The 19,926-nt window shown below is 43.8% G+C and overlaps 1 protein-coding gene across 7 annotated transcripts in view; it reads right to left on the bottom strand.

The window, feature by feature from the left end:
* Nucleotides 1–797: 797 nt before the first annotated feature.
* Nucleotides 798–19,926, bottom strand: part of MATR3 (matrin 3) — a 41,971-nt gene continuing 22,842 nt past the window's right edge. For all 7 annotated transcript variants that reach the window (XM_070732703.1, XM_070732704.1, XM_070732709.1 and 4 more), the window contains 12 exons: nt 17,583–17,624; nt 16,816–16,916; nt 15,927–15,976; nt 14,883–15,008; nt 14,429–14,554; nt 14,149–14,319; nt 13,719–13,850; nt 12,165–12,208; nt 11,685–12,063; nt 3,912–4,224; nt 2,234–2,355; nt 798–1,789 (listed from right to left, as the gene is read on the bottom strand). In XM_070732703.1, the coding sequence (XP_070588804.1) occupies nt 1,739–1,789; nt 2,234–2,355; nt 3,912–4,224; nt 11,685–12,063; nt 12,165–12,208; nt 13,719–13,850; nt 14,149–14,319; nt 14,429–14,554; nt 14,883–15,008; nt 15,927–15,976; nt 16,816–16,916; nt 17,583–17,624 (1,657 nt within the window). In that variant the 3' untranslated portion in view covers nt 798–1,738. The remainder of the gene's footprint in view (nt 1,790–2,233; nt 2,356–3,911; nt 4,225–11,684; nt 12,064–12,164; nt 12,209–13,718; nt 13,851–14,148; nt 14,320–14,428; nt 14,555–14,882; nt 15,009–15,926; nt 15,977–16,815; nt 16,917–17,582; nt 17,625–19,926) is intronic.

The raw sequence follows: 19,926 nt of genomic DNA, 5'->3' as shown, positions 1-19,926 counted from the left end.
TTTTAGATACTTAAAAATGTTCAAAATAGGAAAAGAAAGACCAAGAAAAGGAACTGGACATGGAACAGTTGTGACATCAAATCCTGGATGATGGCTCTTTATTGGATTGGATGAAAGTAGGCTGGTGGAAGCTTTGAAGACACTGAATGCCAAAGAGTAATGATATCATCAAAGCCTGTGATGCCATATAAATGATTTAGAGCAGAGGTCCTCCCTCTGGTTGAGGAATTCTGGAAGTTGAAATCCTCAAGTCTTAAAGTTGCCAAGGTTGGAGATCCCCGATTTTAGATGTCAAGATTGTGCAGAGGCCTGGTGTGCCCCATCATCACCACCAGATGGCAAAAGATATTGAGGGGGGCAGAGGTGACAATGATGGAGCTACCAGGCCATGGCAACCATTGACCCACTGGCCAGTCTGCTTCTAAGCTGCCTAGAACTCACATGTTCATGCTGCTTTCACCTGACTTTGCTTGTTGGAAGCTGGCAGAGTTGCTTGCTTAAAGACCCGCAATTTTAATTTAATGATCACATCAGGGACTGCCATGATTGAAACAGCTAAGCAATGTGGCTATTTTGACCCCAATTATCAGGATTACCATACAACTTTCAACTACAGAATCAAAATTTCAAGGCCCAGAAACCCAGTATGAGCAATGGTAATATTGGAAGCAACAATTCTGGAAGACCACAGTTCTTCACGTCTGCTGCACATTATGTTGTCATTTTTTGTGGAAATTGTTGTTTCTCAATCTATTCAACAAACACACAAATTGTTTGTAAACAGACGCAAGACTTAGTTTACTCGATTGGTTTGGTTTATTGGTTTGACACTATAACTTGAATTCACATATATGTAAGCTGTTAATTGATAACATAAAACAGATTTTACACACAAACTGCTACTCATATTAGCTATGTGAAGCTACATCAAAAGCACAATCCTAGGATGAAACCAATCTCAAGATGTATGCTCCAATTCTAGAAGGATACTTTGAAGCATGTCCAATTATACATTAGTAATTAATTGGTCTAGGATCAGAGCTGAAGTACAAACATAAAAAAGTAAAACTATTTACAATGTATGGTTCAAATGTTGCTTTTGCTTATACTGAAGATGTATGAAAAAGTACTAAATTCAATTGCAAGCAAGAACCCAGAAAAATAATACTGGTCAGAAGAGCAAGAGTTGATTTCCTATTAAATAGGACAGAAAAACAATGACTCAGAGGAAACACAAGATTTATTAAAAGCTGGCTATCGCTTTTCCTAGTCACTACCTAATATAACAACAAAAAGCATTTCCACTTAAAAAAAACAACCCACACAATTTTGATAAATAGTCTCAAAAGTGAAATGAAATAATGCAAGTCCCTTGAACAATAGTATCAGTTGGACTTTTATTAGAATGTGGAATGTTGCAGGTAAAAATAGTAACTGTTTATATTTAACTGAAAGTGAACCTTGAAAAGTTTATATTGGGATGACATTCTCTGTGGTCTTCAATTGCTGAAACAGCTGTCAGTACCTCAGGATTGAATCTGCACAGGCATGACAAATATCATCCCATTTTTGAGCAAAGATCTGACAATGTATATTTTGCCATAACATTAAACACATCACAGAATTAAACTATTTCACTAAGATCTATGTAGTATAGCATTCTCAATTTTACTGTATTGAGATTAGCAACAAAAATAAAACATTTTTCCTTAAATTGGCATGCTTTCCCCCTTTTTGTTTAAGCCTCTTTTTTTAGTTTCTGATCTTCAGCCATTTTCTCCATATGTTTCTGTAAGACAGAAAAGACTTGAATCAAAATTTGTTAAGTAACAAGGCATGTAACTGTAATGCCTGATTCAGCAAAATTACATCTGAAGTAACACACAACAAACACACACATGTGTTTTAACACTGTTTCTGACTTAAATTTAAATGAACTGAATTTAACTATTGTATTCATAATTGTTATGAACAATTCTATACTTTTGACAGAGACTTTCTGCAATACAAAACAAACAAACATAGTGGCATCAGATGTCTCATTTGACCTCTTTTAAACATGTAGGTATGAATTGTATTGTTGGATGTATTGCTCCTCTTTTAGATCATATTGTTTTGCCATTTCAGTGAGTGTTCTAGTAGTTTTCCAGAAGAATTCTCCAAATTTCTCATTCCCGGAAGAGTAATTCTTTGCATGAAACAGAAAAGAGAACCTTGATAAATTTTGCCTTACCTTTAACTTTTGATAATGTGCAAGGCTGCTGCAATGAACCTTTCTCGCAGAATCTTCATTAGTATAGAACAAGGAACACAATTTGCAGTAAAATCCAGTTCTGGGGACAACATAGTTCACACCTAGATATAGACCACAAATAAGGAAGTTGCAAATTTAACACAGACTATTTGGAATATCAAAATCACAGAATCATAGGGCTAGAAGGAGATAGTTGCGATAATTTTTACTGAAAAGAGTAAGTTAAATTCTGAATGATGTTTTAAAAACTAAATTTACAGATCTAAATATTTCTATTTATGAATACACACACATACAAATAAGCTCCTCCCATATTTGAGTACGCCAGGGTGATTTGACAGAAAAACCATAACACTTCCCTGGTACAAAGCTGAAAAGATGAGATTCTGTGGCGTAGAGGTTAATTCTCTGTCTTACAAGACAGAGGGCTACAGGTTCAAATCCCAGTAAGGGCATGGCTAGCTGATGAGAGGAAACAACCTCAAAATAGATCTAGTCTCCCTTCATTTTCAATTCAACAAAAATATGTTACACTCACACGTATGTATGCATGTATGTACATATTTGCAGTAATATAGAGAGAGAGGGGGGGGGAAGGGAGAGAGAGGGAGACTGTCAGCTCCAGTAAGCCTGCTTGACCTGTCATTCATGCTGGGGGAGAGGATAAGCACAACCCAATACAGTGGTACCTCAAGATACGAACCCCTCGTCTTACGAACAACTCGTGATACGAACCCGGGGTTCAGAAAAATTTTGCCTCTTCTTACGAACTTTTTTCGAGTTACGAACCGGCGTTCGGAGACTGCTGGGAAGCCGCACGGCTGTTTTAAAAGGTGACAGCCGGGCGGCGGGGCTTCCCAGAAGCCTCCCGAATGCCGGTTCGTAACTCGAACAAAGTTCGTAAGAAGAGGCAAAATTTTGCTGAACCCCGGGTTCGGTTCGGGAGGTTGCTGGGAAGCCCCCCAGGCCGGCTGCAACCTTTTAAAACAGCCGCGCCGCTTCCCAGCTGTCTCCCGAAGCCGAACGCGGAAGTTCGGCTTTAGCGTTCGGCTTCAGGAGACAGCTGGGAAGCGGCGCGGGTGTTTTAAAAGGTCGCAGCCGGCCTGGGGGGCTTGCCAGCACCCCCCCGAACCTGGGTTCAGGGTGGTGGTGCTGGGAAGCCCCCCAGGCCGGCTGTCACCTGTCCCAGCAGTCGCCGAAAGCCGTTTTTTTGCGGGGGGGGTTTTTGGTTGCACGGATTAATTGACTTTACATTGTTTCTTACGAACCTTTCGTCTTACGAACCTCCTCCTTGCACCAATTAAGTTCGTATCATGAGGTATTACTGTATGTGCTTTTTGCTGTGCTTGGCATACCAATGACGTAAGACAGCCCTGCTGGAGTAACATCTGCTTCTACCTGCCTGCTGATTACAAGCCTGCTTGCAAGATTTAGATGACAATCAACCACTGGGGTGTGGCGCGTGTATTATGAAAGGTAGTGGGGAGCACACAATATTCAGCTCTGACAAAGTTTACACTTTACCATTGAGAATGTGTATCAGTTTGTGCCGGAGAAGGAGTAAAGAAACCTGTTGCAAACCAAGATTGCCTCAGTACTTTATTTCTCTACCGGAACCTGATACAGTCTAGATTATCCAAAAGAAAACCATTCTTACCAACTGGAACGTTTGGTTGATATGGTCCAATTCTATGTTCATCGTCTACATTTTCTTGCATGGTATTTTTTTCATCTGTCATTGTGCTGGTTGTCCCTTCAGATGGTTCCAACTTGTTCTCTCTCTTAGTGCCATTTTCAAATGTTCCATCTTCCTGCTCCATTTCTTCTGCACTTTTTGTTTCAGCTGAATTGTCCTCAGTTTTTCCAGTCAATTTCATTAGGCCAGCTTTATATTTCTGGTGTTCTGCATCTTCCTCATCCCCAACTTCATCGAGAGTGACAAAGCCTTTCATGCTTCGTGGAAAGTGTCGCTGTTGAAACAATGTATTCCTCCTTTTAAAACCAACGTGAATCTCAATAACATTTGAACACACAAAAGGACCGTTGACTTACCTGAACGGTCTTCTCGATGCACTGCAAGGAGAGTCCAGGATGGGTTATTCTCAGCCTGATTGGCTGGGACTGAGTTTAATTTAAATATTTAATATTAGCCAGGCACCGCCCCCTTAGCCCTCCAGTCTAATAATTACGAAGGAGCAGTAATGCAAAAAAACTAACGATTTATTCATCAGAAAAAAACATTCTCAAGTGTCAACAACCAAAAGGTAACTGTGGCCCTGGTCCCGAGAACCGGGTGGGTCTGGACTCTCCTTGCAGTGCATCGAGAAGACCGTTCAGGTAAGTCAACGGTCCTTCTCCAATGCACTTGCAAGGAGAGTCCAGGATGGGATATACCCAAGTTTAGTCAAAGGGAGGGAGAAGGTTGGACCAGGGGCGCTGAAAACGAGCACACCCCTTGCAAGACCCTCCTTCCAAAGGCTGCTTCTGATGAAGCGAACGAATCAATCTTGTAGTGTCTTATAAAAGTGGATGGAGCTGCCCACGTGGCTGCTCGACAAATGTCCTCAAGAGATGCTTGGGTCCTCCAGGCCGATGACGTGGCCGCACTCCGGGTAGAGTGAGCAGTTATCCCTTGTGGAGCTGTGGTGTTTTTAGCAGCGTAGGCCTCGGAAATGCAATCCTTCAACCAACGACTGATCGTAGGAGGTGACACTTTCCTCCCCATCGTTCTGGTGGAGAAAGATACGAAGAGACCTTCAGAAGACCGTAGGTCTTGGGTCCGACGAATATAAATTTTTAAGGCACGTCTAACATCTAATTTGTGCCATCTCAGTTCAGAGGGATGGCTACCATGGGAGCAAAAGTCTGGTACCACAATGTCCTGTGCTCTATGAAAGGAAGTGTTCACTTTCGGAATAAAGGCCGGGTCCAATCTCAAGACAACTCTGTCCGGGTAAAATCTGCAGAGGTCCTGCCTTATTGACAGTGCCGCTATTTCAGAAACTCTCCTGGCAGATGTGATGGCTACCAGAAAGGCAGTTTTGATGGACAGAAACCTCAAGGAGATGAGCCTTAACGGTTCAAAGGGAGGACCCGTCAAGGCATGAAGGACCAAGGACAAGTCCCAGGAAGGAAATCTGTGAACCACTGAAGGCTTCAAGTTGTTTGCTCCGCGCAGGAAATCTCTGATCCACTGGTGCCGTGAGAGGGACCGACCGTGGTCTTTGGCAAGGACCGTCGATAGGGCCGCAACCTGTCGTCTAAGTGTATTAGGAGCGAGACCCTTGTCCATTCCCGCTTGCAAGAAGGAAAGCACCATCAAGGGAGTGGCTCCCTGTGGGTCCACCTGACGTTGTGTGCAGAAGTCGGCGAACGCCGCCCAGGTCGCCTGGTAAATTCGCCTTGTAGACGGCCGGCGAGCCGCCTGCATAGTAGCTATGACCGCGTCTGGCACGAGCTGACTCCTCAGATGTTCCCGCTCAAGTGCCAGACGGTCAACTGCCACCACTGGGGATCTGGGTGACTCATTGCTCCCTGTGTGAGGTGCAATTGGTGATCCGGAATTCTCCAGTGTGCCGCAATTGATAGTTCCACTAGATCGGCGAACCAGATGCGTCTCGGCCAGAACGGGGCCAGTAGGAGAACCTCCGCCTGTTCTTCCAATAGTTTCCGGATTACTTGTGGTATTAGAGGGATCGGTGGAAATGCATAAAGAAGGCCCGACGGCCATCTTTGATGTAACGCGTTCACTGCCTCCGCTCCTGGGGAAGGAAAGCGGGAGAAGAAGCGGGGGAGCTGGGTGTTGTGGGCCGTCGCAAAAAGGTCCAATATCGGTAGGTCGAACCTCCTCACCAGCTCCTGGAAGATCGCGGGGTCCAGTCGCCACTCCCCGGGGTCTAGAGTCTCCCGACTCAGCCAGTCCGCGCATACATTGTGTATCCCCGAGATATGTTCCGCTGAAATAGAGGCTAAGTTGGCCTCTGCCCACCGTAACAGGGACTCGGCCTCCTCCATCAGGCGGCGAGAACGTGTCCCGCCTTGTCTGTTGATATGTGCCCGGGTAGCCACATTGTCCGTGAGGACCAGAATGTGTCGCCCTCGAACCCAGGGGGTGAAGCTCCGGAGGGCCAACGAGACCGCCTTCAACTCCAGGAAGTTGATGTTGACCGGTCGTAAATCCCGATGGTCCCATACGCCCTGGGCCAACTGGGAAGCAAGGTGGGCCCCCCAACCAAACAAACTGGCGTCTGTTGTCAGCGTAAGATGGCGTTTTGGCAGGAAGGAGGAACCCTTGTCCAAGGCCGGAGACATCCACCAACGAAGAGAATTGCGAACTCCGCCCGGGAGCAGAATCCTCCTGTGCAGGTGGCTGGATTTTGCCTTTTGGAAGGGCAGCAGGAACCATTGTAGCGCTCTCAAGTGATGCCTGGCCCAAGGGACAACCTCTATGCAGGATACCAGGGTCCCCAAGATCTTTGACAGGAAGGATAGTCTTGGGAACCGCTGACTGTTCAGATCTCTTACGAGTTTCCTGATGGAGGCTCTCCTCCCTGGGGAAAGAAACACCATGCCCTGGGTGGTATCGATGGTAGTCCCCAAATGAGCCAGCCTCCTTGTTGGTGTCAGGTGGCTCTTGGCCCAGTTCACTGTGAAGCCATGGTGTTCGAGCGTAGTGATGGTCAAGTGTAGATCCCGAAGCGCCTGGTCGTTTGTCTTGGCCAGTATCACAATGTCGTCTAGGTACGCCATGAGGCGCACCGACTGCTGTCTCAGGGAAGCTGTGAGAACGTCTAAAAGCTTCGTAAAGGTCCTTGGGGCGGACGAAAGTCCAAAGGGCATTGACTTGTATTGGAAGTGGGTCCCTGCTAGGCAGAACCGGAGGAACCGCCTGTGCGGTGGAAAAATAGGGACGTGTAAGTAGGCCTCTTTGAGATCTATTGACGTCAAGAAGTCCTTGTGCCTGATAGATGCGAGAATAGTCCGCAGTGAGTACATTTTGAAACGTCTGTACTTTATATAAATGTTTAACTGACGCAGGTTCAGAATTAGTCTGACCCCCCCAGAAGTCTTGGGAACGAGGAAAACTGGGGAGTAAAACCCCTTCCCCTGCTCTTCCAAGGGCACCTCCTCTATGGCCCCTATTTCCAGTAGATGGGAGACCTCTTTGTAAAGGAGGCCCCTCCTTTGGATATCCAACGGGATGGGGCATGTGACGAAGCGGTGAGGGGGAAGTTGAAGGAATTCGAGCCTCAGGCCCTCTGCCACAGTAGTTGCCGCCCAAGTGTCTGAAGATAGCAGGGCCCATTGTGCTGCGAAGTGGATGAGCCTGCCCCCCAGTGGAACGGAGATGAAGGAGTCATTTGTTTTTCCTAAATCCCCTCCCAGCCCCTCTGAAGGGTCGGCGTCCCTGATAGGATCTGCCGCGGTCGCTAGTAGCTGACCGATCCGATCGGAATGACCCCTGGTTGAAAGAGCCCTGGAAGTAAGGCCTCGATGCCGGGGTAGAGCTCGAGGAGGGCTCTGACCGAAAGGGCTGGCGCCTTTGGTAAGGAGTGAACCTTCTTTCCGTCTTTTTGGACTTCGGCATGACTTTCTTTTTATCCTTGTCCTCGACCAAAACGTCGTCAAGGACTTCCCCAAATAATTTCCCGGCCTTAAATGGAGCTGAGGCCAAGCTCCATTTGGACTTAACGTCCGCCTGCCAGCTGCGTAGCCATATGAGCCGACGGGAGGACACTGCTGAAGCCATGGCCCTGGCCGCGAACTTGGCCGCATTGACCGTCGCATCTGCCGAGAATTCGGTGGCGGCTAAAATTTTGTTCAGGTCCTGTCGAAGGCGGCCGTCTTCAGGATCCACCCGTGATTGGAGGTCCTTGATCCACAGGAGGGTTGCCCTGTTAAAAAATGAGGCCGCAGATGAGGCCCGAATGGCCCAGGCCGCCATCTGGTGGGTTTTACGCACGACATTTTCGGCCCTCTTGTCCTCAGCCCTAAGCCCCTCTTGGGACTCCGAGGGGACCAGGGCATTGGAGACTAGGCTGGTAACCGGTTTGTCCACTGCTGGGAACGTTAACAGGTCCTCCATTTGCTGGTCAAATGTATAAAATTTGCGGTCCAGGTTGGATGGGCCCTGAGCCGCTGCTGGATTTTCCCAGGGTCTCCGCACAGTCTCCAAGAACAGATGGGAAGAGGGTATGTCCACTGTTTCTTGCTTTGGCAGTACGAAGAGGCCCGCCTTGGGCTGGGATGAGTTGGGATCATCCGGCTGGCTGCTCTCTCCTGCCTGCTCAATGGTAAGTTTGGCCTTATTGAGTAAGAGCCGGAATAATGATGACTTAAAGAGACCTGCGAAGACAGGTGGTTCTGGAGGGTGTTCATCCCCTGAAAGGTCATCCTCGTGGTCACTGTAGTCATCCCTAACAGAGTCCTCCTCTTCCATAGATTCAGACATGGAATGTGAGGCTGGAGCAGTCCAGGGACTCCTGTGTTTTTGTGGGGGGTGACCCATCACATTTTGCTGCTGCAGAGCCCCTGTCTCAACTCCTTGGGAGAATACATTGGAGATTAAATCCTGTAGGGCCTGTGGCATGCTCTGCCAGGAGTCCTGGGCGTTGCGCAGTCCTGCAGCTGTTGGTGTAAAGGTGGAGGATGGTGCTGGGGCAGGTTGAAAAGGAACGTAAGATTGAGGACCCAGGTTGCCAGGCCATATGGTCGCTTGTCTGCCCCAAGGAAACCCTTCTGCAGGAGAAGGCAGTATGGGCCTTTCAGGGGACCAGTCCTGCTCCAAGGCCGAGCCTGCTACCCCTGTTGGGATCGCGGGGGAGGCTGGCGTGGGTGTGGAAGCAAATCCTTTAGCAGGTAGGAAAGCCTGTTTTTGAGAGGCTTCCAATTGCCTTTCCAGGGCCCTTATTCGCTTCTCAGCCTCTCTGAGTGAAGAACTCTGAGAAGATTTGGATTTTTGGCTTTTTTCCTTAGGGGTACTGGGCCTAGCAATGGCGTTGGCCTCCTCCCCTGCGTGAGATGGTGTTTCAGCCATGACAGGAAACTGAGATAACTCACGGTCAGCCAGGAAGAATACTCGGAGGGTGAGCAAGAAATCTCTCTCGTTGTATTAATACAATGACGAAGTTGGATTTCTGAGGCTCTAATGCGGCTGCGTAGCTCCCGGCAAACCAAAAATACAAGGAGAAGCCCTTCCTCGGCCTTTCCGGCCTTCGCGCTCTCCTATTGGTTTGCCGGAATGTCACTCAAACGTTGCCATGGCAACCTTCGATCCGGAGTGACAGCTACCTTGGCCTTATGGAGGGCAACGGTCCGACCACAAAAGGAGTAAACAGGAGGTGGGCGGGGATTCTACCTCCGCCCGTGCCTGTTACTGGCCTGTCGTTGTCATGGCAACCGCCCCTGCGGTCATGACGGAGCAGGCAAAGGAATGGCCGCTTTATTCAGGCGGGAACTCTTCTCCGTTCCCGCCTTTATCCCCCCCCAAGATGGCGACGCTCGTAGCCGGTACGTAACTGATCCTTCCACTGGCTTGGTGCTCAGCGCGCCGGGGGGGGAAGGGAGGGGGCTCCGTCGGGGCGCGAGGCTTCCTTCTGTCTTCAAGCGGCATATCCGTCATGGGGAGCAGGCCCCCCATGGCGTCAGCCGACCGCCTATCCACCGGGCGCTGTCGCGGAGACAGGCAACCCGGGCGCTCCTCTCAAAGCCCTCCCTGAGCCTCCAGGCTTGTGGGCTAGTCAGGAGAGGAGCTGCAGCCTAGGGGGTTAGTCCCACTGGGGGAATTAACCCTCGCTGCCAACGAGAAGCCGCCCCTTGATGCCTGAAAAATAAAAGAAAAAGAAGAAAAAAGTTAAAAGCACAATATAAACATATATAACATTTATTAAAACTCAAATTATACCCTATTAAACCGTGTTTAACAGGAGCAATAAACTCAAAGTCCCATTACTGCGACTGAGTTTTTTAGACTGGAGGGCTAAGGGGGCGGTGCCTGGCTAATATTAAATATTTAAATTAAACTCAGTCCCAGCCAATCAGGCTGAGAATAACCCATCCTGGACTCTCCTTGCAAGTGCATTGGAGAAAAGCAAAACCACCCAAAAAGTAAAAGGAAAACAAAATGGCATCATATGTAAAAGGCCCTCTGAAACAATTTAGTTTTAAATATTTTCCGGAAAAAACATCAACGAGGGAAAAACAGTCTAATCTCCATCCATACTATGACTTTCATAGAAAACATCACCTTCTCGCTTCACCATGCACACCTCCAAAATTATTTCAGAAAGTGATATTTAATTAGTTTTTCTAATCATTTAGACTTACATTGATTGAAGGAGATACTGTAGTTCTTTAAAAAATTTAGATATCAAATTGTAAAAGCAGTTGAACATGTCAATCCTTGACTTACAACTGTACGTTTATTGACCGTTCAAAGTTACATCATGAAAACAGTGACATATATGACCATTTTTCATACTTATGACTATTGCAACATCCTCATGGTCACATGACTAATATTTAGATGCTAGACAACTGGTTCATATTTATTAGTTGCAGTGTCCCCAGATCATGTGAACACCTTTTGTGATCACCTGACAAGCAAATATCAGTGGGAATGTTATTAATTAAACTGCAATGATTCACTTAACAACCATAGCAAGGAAAGTCATAAAGCGGGGCAAAACTCATTTAACAAATGTTTCACTTAGCAACATAAATTTTGTGCTCAATTATGGTCCTTTGAGGACTACCTGTACAAGGATTTAAAACTGCACTCAGAAAGAAATTGATAACTCATGCATACCAGAATGGAAAATATTTTGGGGTCAATCCTTTTTTGGCATGAAATTTCCATTTTTAAAATTTTTTACTCTCATGAAGAAAGCATTCAAAGTTTATAATTGTCTCAAAAGAATTTTGTTTTGACTTATGCTAAGTTCTAAAAACAACCGTTTTGCAAAACCATTATATCAGTTTACCTCTTTTTCAGATGCTGCTTGTTTGCTAGAATAACGTAACTAGGTAGGATACTCAAATTCTATATGTTCCATATTTACTGAACTACTTTATGTTCAGGGGAAGCAACTAGAATATAAAATGACATCAAACCCCACTCCTTACTAGCACTGATGTTACCTAGTTTAGGTAATGAAATATCTGCAAGAAAAAAATCAACCTCAGAGAGCACCAAGGACCCCTCCTTTCAAACCTTAGCTACAAATATTTTTCCTTTCTTGGAACTTAGTTTATTCTGTCATGCAATAACGACAACATCCAATGAAAATTTACAGCCAATTACCATGGAAACAAATTGTCGGTACGCATACAATTCAAAACTTCTATTTCCCAAACTCGGACTTGCAAAAAACACAATAAGAAAACTATTCTTGGCTAAAAGACCCTATTTTTTTTCTTTTAGTAATGTTACCTTTTTGAGTTTTTTCCCAGTTGAAGTAGCTGCGGTATTGTCTTCAGGTTTTGCAGCGGCATCATCTTCACCTGCTTCCTTTTCTTCAGCAGTTGTGTCAGCCAAGTTAGCAACATCTGTTTCATCCGCTGCTGAGCTGCCACTCTCCAGTAATGCTGCTGCTTCCTCATCATCTACTAGCAATTCATCTTCAGATTCAAGGAGTATATTTGATTCCTCTTGATCTCCTTGTCCACCATCTTTTGCATCTAAGTTCTCTGACTCCTCTCTCTCATCATCTTTGCCTTCAGTATTGTTGCCTTCATCTTTCTCGCTATCGTCAGTCTTACATTTCTTTTCACCTTCAGAGTCTTTGCTATCCGGAGAAAGTCCTCTTTTTCTATATTGTAAGGAAAATAACATTTTATCTATGGCATCAGGGTATGTATTATCTATTACATTTTGTATTTTTAAGCAAATTAATTAACTAAAGGATTTTACCTTGGTTTATCTTTCTTCAACATTTCCATTCCTTTGTTGGGAATCTGAAACAATATTTCAAATTCAGACATAGAAACAAAACTTTAGGGATTGCTTTAGTACAACTATGCTCCAGGGTACACAGAAAACTCAGATATTACAATATATTACACCAGCAATTTTTAATTAATCTTGTTATAATTATTACAGCCGCCTAATCAGGATCTGCAGTGTAATAACACAGGCTTTTAAGGGATTACAGTGATCCCCCGAGTTTTGCGATCTCGATCATTGCGAAACGCTATATCGCGATTTTTCCACCCGATGACGTCACTCCCTTCCTTTCTCATCTTTCTTTCTCTCTCTCTTTCTCTATCTTGCTTCTTCCTCTCTCACTCTCTTCCTCCCTCTCTCATCTCTTTCTTTCCTTCTCTCTCTTTCTCTATCTCTCCCCCTCTTGCTCTCGAGCGGCGGGCGGCACCCAGGGAAGGTTCCTTCGGCCGCCCACCAGCTGATCTGCTCGGCAGCGCGGTAGCAGCGAGGAGCCGAAGATGGGGTTTCCCCGTTGCCTGGGCAACGGGGAAACCCCATCTTCGGCTCCTCGCTGCTGCCGCGCTGCAAGCGAGCGGCAAGTGAGCAGCCGGGCAAACAGGCAAGCGATCTTGGGGTTTCCCCTTTGCCTGGGCAACGGGGAAACCCCATCTTCGGCTCCTCGCTGCTGCCGCGCTGCAAGCGAGCGGCAAGCGAGCAACTGGGCGGGCGAACGGGCAAGCGATCTTGGGGTTTCCCCTTTGCCTGGGCGGCGGGAAGACCCAGGGAAGGTTCCTTCGGCCGCCCAACAGCTGATCTGCTCCGCAGCGCGGCAGCAGCGAGGACCCGAAGATGGGGTTTCCCCGTTGCCTGGGCAACGGGGAAACCCCATCTTCGGCTCCTCGCTGCGGAGCAGATCAGCTGTTGGGCGGCCGAAGGAACCTTCCCTGGGTCTTCCCCGCCGCCCACACGCAAACTCCACCATCTGCGCATGTGCGGCCATGGAAAAAGGGCCGCGCATGCGCAGATAGTGTTTTTACTTCCGCACCACTACATCCCGAAATATCGATTATCGCGAGGGGTCTTCGAACGGAACCCTCGCGATAATCGGGGGATCACTGTAGTCTCTTGTCAAGATTTAGAAAGTGGAATGGGAGGAAAATTCCTGCTCTTATGTTTCCAAACCTCAACATAAATCTCTCATTCAACTTCAAATATTAGTAATAACCAATCATATTCCTATTTCACTATGCACATTAAACAGCTAAGTACATTAAACCAGGCATGAAATCCAGCACATTCTGGAGAACCAGTAGTGGAAATTCTGAGTAGTTTGGAGAACTGGCAAATAACGCCTTTGGTTGACCCTCAAGTAGGATGGAAATGGAGATTTTGCAGTATCCTTCCCCTGCCATGCCCACTAACCACACCACGCCCACAGAACCGATAGTAAAAAAAATTGGATTTCACCACTACATCAAACTCTTTGTATTATTTATGGAACTCAACTTAAGAACTCAAACTTATGCTAACTCAAGTACTTACTCGTAATATTAATCTCTTGTATTTTTCAGATAAATCAACTTTCACACATCTTCCCTGGAACCAAAGGGCTTTGTTGGAACAGTGCTCCATCATAGCAACAGCATCTTCTCTGGTCTCCATTTCTATAAAAGCCTATAGAAAAAATATGCAAGAGTTTGATTCCTTTTTTTAATTGTCTGATTTTTTTTGAGGGGAGAAAGCTGGGTGACTTCTTATCATAAATTAATTAGAATACCTTGTAGCAAATATAAAGCAGATGGATACATAATTAACTCTGGTGGACAGGTTAGATTTTCATGAGTGTTAGGTATGAAATGCTGCTAAAAACTATTTTCCTAAATTACAACAAAAAGATGACAAAAGATGCTCAATCACTACATACAATATTTTTCTAATTCTACATATTTTACTGAAATACAATAAGAATTACCTGACTCTTCATTCTCATCAATATATAATTCTTTATTTTTCCATAGGGCTCAGCTAATTTAAGTACAGCATTGTCAGAATAGCCTGAATGAGGCAAATTACTGAGATGGATCACGCGACCAAGCTGTTGCTTTGGGGGCTCAAATTTCTGATCAGACTTTCCTTCTGGTTCCTGAAGAATTAAGAACATCAATAAATGATATTGAATGTTGAGTCTTAACCATCAGAAGAGAGATAATAAAATAAAAAGATTAAACATTAGAAATGAAATCAAGGTTTACCTTTATTCTTTTATATTTTTGTGATAAATGGACTCTTACAGGTTTCCCAAAAACTAGGGCTGGTGCTGTTGAATAATATTCCACTGCAGCTTGTGCATCTTCAGTTGTAGCCATTTCAATAAATGCCTAAAATAAAACAAAGATAATTTATGGGATTTTTTTCTCAAAAAAGATGAGCAAGAATAAAAATCAAGAAAAGAACTGTATCAATATTGCTACATTGAAAGTCTTGGTCTTTTAGGGAAATATTTTCTTTCAAGTATGTAAACATTTTTTTTAAATGACATCTAACATCCTTCAGACCTGCCTTTCTCAATATATGCTTCCTTCTTAGTTACATTTGTTCCTGTCAAACCCTGTATTTCAATTAATTTATATACTGCTTAAGGAACTGATGGCCAATAAAAAGGGTTGATGTTAAAATAGTCTATCATATAAAAGGACTAATACTTACTTCGTTAATTTTGTTCAGTATGAGATGATTTGTGATTATTCCAAATGGTTTAACAAGCTGTAGTAACTGATATCTCAGGTTTTTCCCTCTCTGAAAGTCCATGATATGCACAACTCTACTTGTCTCCTGTTAATTGCCAAAAGAGCACAGCAGTAAGAACCAACACATTCAGTAAAATGAACACAGAAATGAACTTTCTAATCTTACCTCAGAAGTAAGTTTTAAGCAAAGTCGTAACAAGCAAGTCAATAAAGCAATGGAACAAAAATACACAATTACATCCTGCCTTAAATTGAAATGTACATCACTCACAGGTGATACTCACTCAGTTTGCAAGTACTGGTATATTCCAATAAACCAGCTTTGCAAATGCACTCATTAGTAATTACCCGTATATGGGCACAGTATTATGGAGAGACACAGGAAGATTCACCTTGCCCACAAAAGCAGATCTACATGCAATTAGGGCAGTTATCTAGGCAAATTAGGCTGGGTTTTCACATGATGAACAGCCTTCCATCAAACATGATATTGGTAGCCCTTGACTTTACAGCCATTAGTAAGACTCAAAGTTATGACCGGTTCTTGTACTTATGACCATCAGTGTCCCTGCAGAGATGTGACAATTTAGATGCTTGGCAACCAGCTCACATTTATTGTAACTGAAGGACTCTGCAGGCATATAATTGTGATTTGTGATCTTACCAGCTGGCTTCCATCAAGCAAAATCAATGGAAAATAATTTCTTTAATGTGATTCTCTTAGTGACTGCAATAAAATGATCGCAAAATTGGATCCAGTCATGTGATGACTCTCTTAATACTAAGTGATCAAATACTGGTCCAGATTGTGATTTTAAATTTAGGACGATCTGTAGTTTTATGTGATAAATTTGTAAACATATGGTTTGAACAGGTATATATAATCCAGATAGTGGATAACCTCTTTCATAGAAAGCAGATACTCATTTCAAGTAAAAGTAATTGTTGAATAAACAAGTTAAATGGAAATATACATTAATTTTACAGATAATTGAATACTAACCACTCTGCCTTTCTGCATGTGTCTAGGTCCTTGCATGGTTCCATTTCCAGCTATCAATGTATGTAAGAGAAAAATATAGTTAATTAGAAAAGAGTGTTGACTTTGTGGCATATGATAATACAGCACTTTAAACAGTTTGACTTCAAATATATCTGAAATTTTAGCATATCAAAGAAATATAACTAAAGTAATATCTATTCAATCATGCTTCAATTCTATATAGTAATATAGAATATATATGTAATATAATCAAACAGTACTATTGCAAATGTCAGATAACAATATTATTAGGATGCATACTGAACATTATTTGACATTCAGCTTTTCTTAATTTAAAGTTATGCTATTAATAATTTGAGATTTCACTGCATGATTACATCCTTATATACAGTGGTACCTCTACTTATGAATTACATCCTTATATACATGATTACGGTACATCCTTATATACAGTGGTACCTCTACTTATGAATTTAATTCGTTCCGTGACCAGGTTCTTAGATAGAAAGGTTTGTAAGAAAAAGCAGTTTTTCCCATAGGAATCAATGTAAAAGCAAATAATGCGTGCGATTGGGAAAACCACAGGGACCTGTTTCCTCCCAGTAGACTCCTAGAGAGGCCCCAGGGAGGTTTCTCCCCGTCTTTTCCTGTCCTGTTTCCTCCCAGGAGATTCCTAGAGAGGCCCCAGGGAGGTTTCTCCCCGCCTTTTCCAGCCTTGTTTCCTCCCAGGAAATTGCTAGAAAAGATTGGGTTTGTAAGTGGAAAATGGTTCTTGAGAAGAGGCAAAAAAATATTGAACACCCGGTTGTTATCTAGAAAAGTTCGTTAAGTAGAAGTGTTCTTAGGTAGAGGTACCACTGTATAGTTCTTTCAGAAACTGATTTATTACCTCTTGGCACAATTGGTGATCCTCCCAGAGGGAATGGAGGTGGTGGCGGCCCCAAAATTCCTGGGGCTGGATTTGTTGACTGCAACATAAAGGGATCCCCCCTAAAAGGCACAAACATTTTTTGTTTTGGAAAATATATTATCTTTCACAACCTCCCATTGTATATAAGAAGTCAGATATATAAAAACAAACAGCAACCCATAACTAACCATTTATTTCCATGGTTTGATAACTACAGGTAATATTTATTAATATGACTGAATAGTAGCAACACAGATGTCAGATAATAATGCTATCAAACATTTTTTGAACCTCAGAAACTTCCAATATGTCCCTAAAACTAGAAATGTAAGAAATAGACTCACATTTCAAATAGCTTATCAAATAGCTTTAACACTTTGAATTTGTATGAAAATATAATAATTTACAGTCTTTAAGGTGACAATCAGAGAATCAGAAAAATTTCAAGAAGGTGCACATTAGGAAAACATGAATTATTTTAACGCAAAATATAAACAACTACTTAAATCACTCAATGTCTAGTGCAAATTTTAGACATTGGGAGAAATGAGTTTGTGTATGCCCCAATACTGACTGTGTTCTATCCTAAGGAAGCATTACCTATTAAAAGATTTCAGTTAAGACAGAAAAATAAGTAGGACAAAAGGGAATGAAGAAAAATGCAACTGATAACTTGAAAATAACATTTTCCTCCTTTGATTTATCTTGTGACTTTTTTAAAATCAGAGAAAGCAAGCTTTACTTACAATCCATGCCCAGTGTCGTTATCAGGGTTCCACTCAGGGTATCTTTAAAAAAAAAAGGCATCAGATGAATCATTCTTTGGAACATAACTGTTGGGGGCTAGAAATACCATGCATTGTATTTGGGATCTGAGACCCAAGATTTTAAATGTATAAATAAGCATAAATTGATCATTAGTTTCAGAGCCAACACCAATGTTCTCAGTAATTTGAAAAAGGTGTTGGTCTTACGTGATGCTCCTTTTCGATATGCTGAGTCAGAATCCAAAATATAGGTTAACTCTGTCATCTTCCTTTTAGAGACTGAATCCATTAAACATTTCTGCCACGCCTCTCCTGACTGAGCCCCAGTTTGAAGAAGGCATGACATTTGACCTGACATACCATTGATCTTGTTGTCCACTCCTGGACTCTGGACCAGACTGTCACCAGGGTGGAGCTGGATTCTCACTCAACATATTGAGAAGGTGTCTATCAGGTAAGACCAACATCCTTTCTCTGATGTGCTGACTTAAGAATCCAAAGTATGGGATATACCAAAGCTGGCTTGTCCTAAGGGTGGGCTGCTGTCTGGTCTTGAGTGCCCAGGTTTGTATGTACCTTCTCGAGGACCCCTTCTGCCAAAGGCCGCCTCAGCCGAGGCAAATGAGTCCAGCTTATAATGCCTGATAAACGGGGATGGTGAGGACCAAGTTGCTGCCTTACAAATTTCCTCTACAGAGGCCTGTCTTGCCCATGCAACCATTGTGGCCACACTTTTGGTAGAATGGGTTGCCACTTGCCAGAGTAATGGAAGAGCTTGAAGCTTGTAGGTCTTAGTGAAGCATGTCCGTATCCACTGTCCCACCGTCGGTGCCATAACCTTGTTACCTAGCGTAGAAGGTTGGAATGACACAAACAGTAACTCCGTTTTTCTCAGAGAAACTGTTCTCTTTATGAAGATGCAAAATGCTCTCCAGACATCCGAGTTGTGCCTCTTGTTTACTAATTCACGGATTGGCAATATGATTTCCTGCACTCTATGGAACCAGGAATTAGCCTTGGGTAAAAACCTTGCACAGTACTACCCTGTCTGGCCGAAATAATAGCCAAGGGGAAGGCTACCTTGTATGTGAAATACCACACATAGTCTCTGTAATGAACTTTGGATAGGTCCCAAGTGGGATACCTGTGCACCACCAGAAGATTTAAATTGGTTGTTCCCTTAATGAAACTAACACCAAAGGGTAATGCGTGAGGGAATCTAGATCCCTGCATGACAACACCTATGCTAACGCTGCAACCTGTCTGTGTATGATTATTTGGGGATAATCATTTGTCCAGTCCTTCTTGAAGGAATTCCAGGATCTGGGCCTCCGTTACTGAGATGGGATCGACAATACCTTTGGAACACCAACTACAAAAGGTCTTCCAAGTAGAATCGTAGGTATTGTTAGTTGATGGCTTCCTGGAGGCCTGGATTGTTCTGATTATCTTGATAGACACTTTGCCCTGTGTCAGGGCTCTCTGCTCAAATGCCAGATGGTCAGCTACAACCACTATGGCTCAGGATGCATTAGAGTCCCCTGATTGAAGGATAGTTTCCTAGGCCACTTGTTGTGGTTGGCTCTGGCCCAGCTCCTGCCCCAAGGAATGTGGAGGTGGATGTGGGGGAAACATCCACATGCCACAGGTCTGTTTTGCTCCTGATAGAATCTCCTGACAAAGGCTCCTCTGATGAAGGAAGCGTGAGTAGCAGGGAAGGGGGGAGTTTGGCAGACAGCCCAGGAGATCAATCATCCTTATCATCCCTGGATTCTGAATAAGAACTTATGACAGATCCACGCATGCGTAGAGTGATGCATAGGAGAGAACAACTGAAGGATTATTACAGGAGATAATTGAGGCCACCTGTGATTGGGTGGGGCTGCTGTAATTAGCACTACAGATAAAAAGAGCAGCGTGCTGGTTTAGCCTTGTGGAAGTTTATCTGATTCATAGTTCGTCAATATCATGTTTTTGCTGTTTCCCTGTTCAAGACTGTGTGTGGACTTTCTGGACTTTGGACTCAATTTCCCAGTTACTCGGTGAGAAATTGGATTGCATCGTGCCTTGTGTGTACCAGAAAATCCCTTTGACATTTAAAAAGGGAGTTTTTTCTGCTTTTTTGTTGATAAAGACTTTTGGTTTTCCTTCTATGTGTGGTGTGTGTTTCTCTGGACTAATTACCCTGTAATTACAAACACCACTCAAGCAGCAGTGTCCTTTAAATTCCACTCCAGCGCCCAGAAAAGGCCAAAATGTAAGCTGCGTGACTGCGGTGTCCCTTTAAAAAGCCTCTCCAGCACCAAACTGCTGATCTTTGACT

This window comes from Erythrolamprus reginae, chromosome 1 (assembly GCF_031021105.1).
Source record: "Erythrolamprus reginae isolate rEryReg1 chromosome 1, rEryReg1.hap1, whole genome shotgun sequence".
Classification (NCBI taxonomy): domain Eukaryota; kingdom Metazoa; phylum Chordata; class Lepidosauria; order Squamata; family Dipsadidae; genus Erythrolamprus; species Erythrolamprus reginae.
Note: the sequence above shows the minus strand (reverse complement) of the source record. Positions and strands in the feature narration are given on the sequence as shown.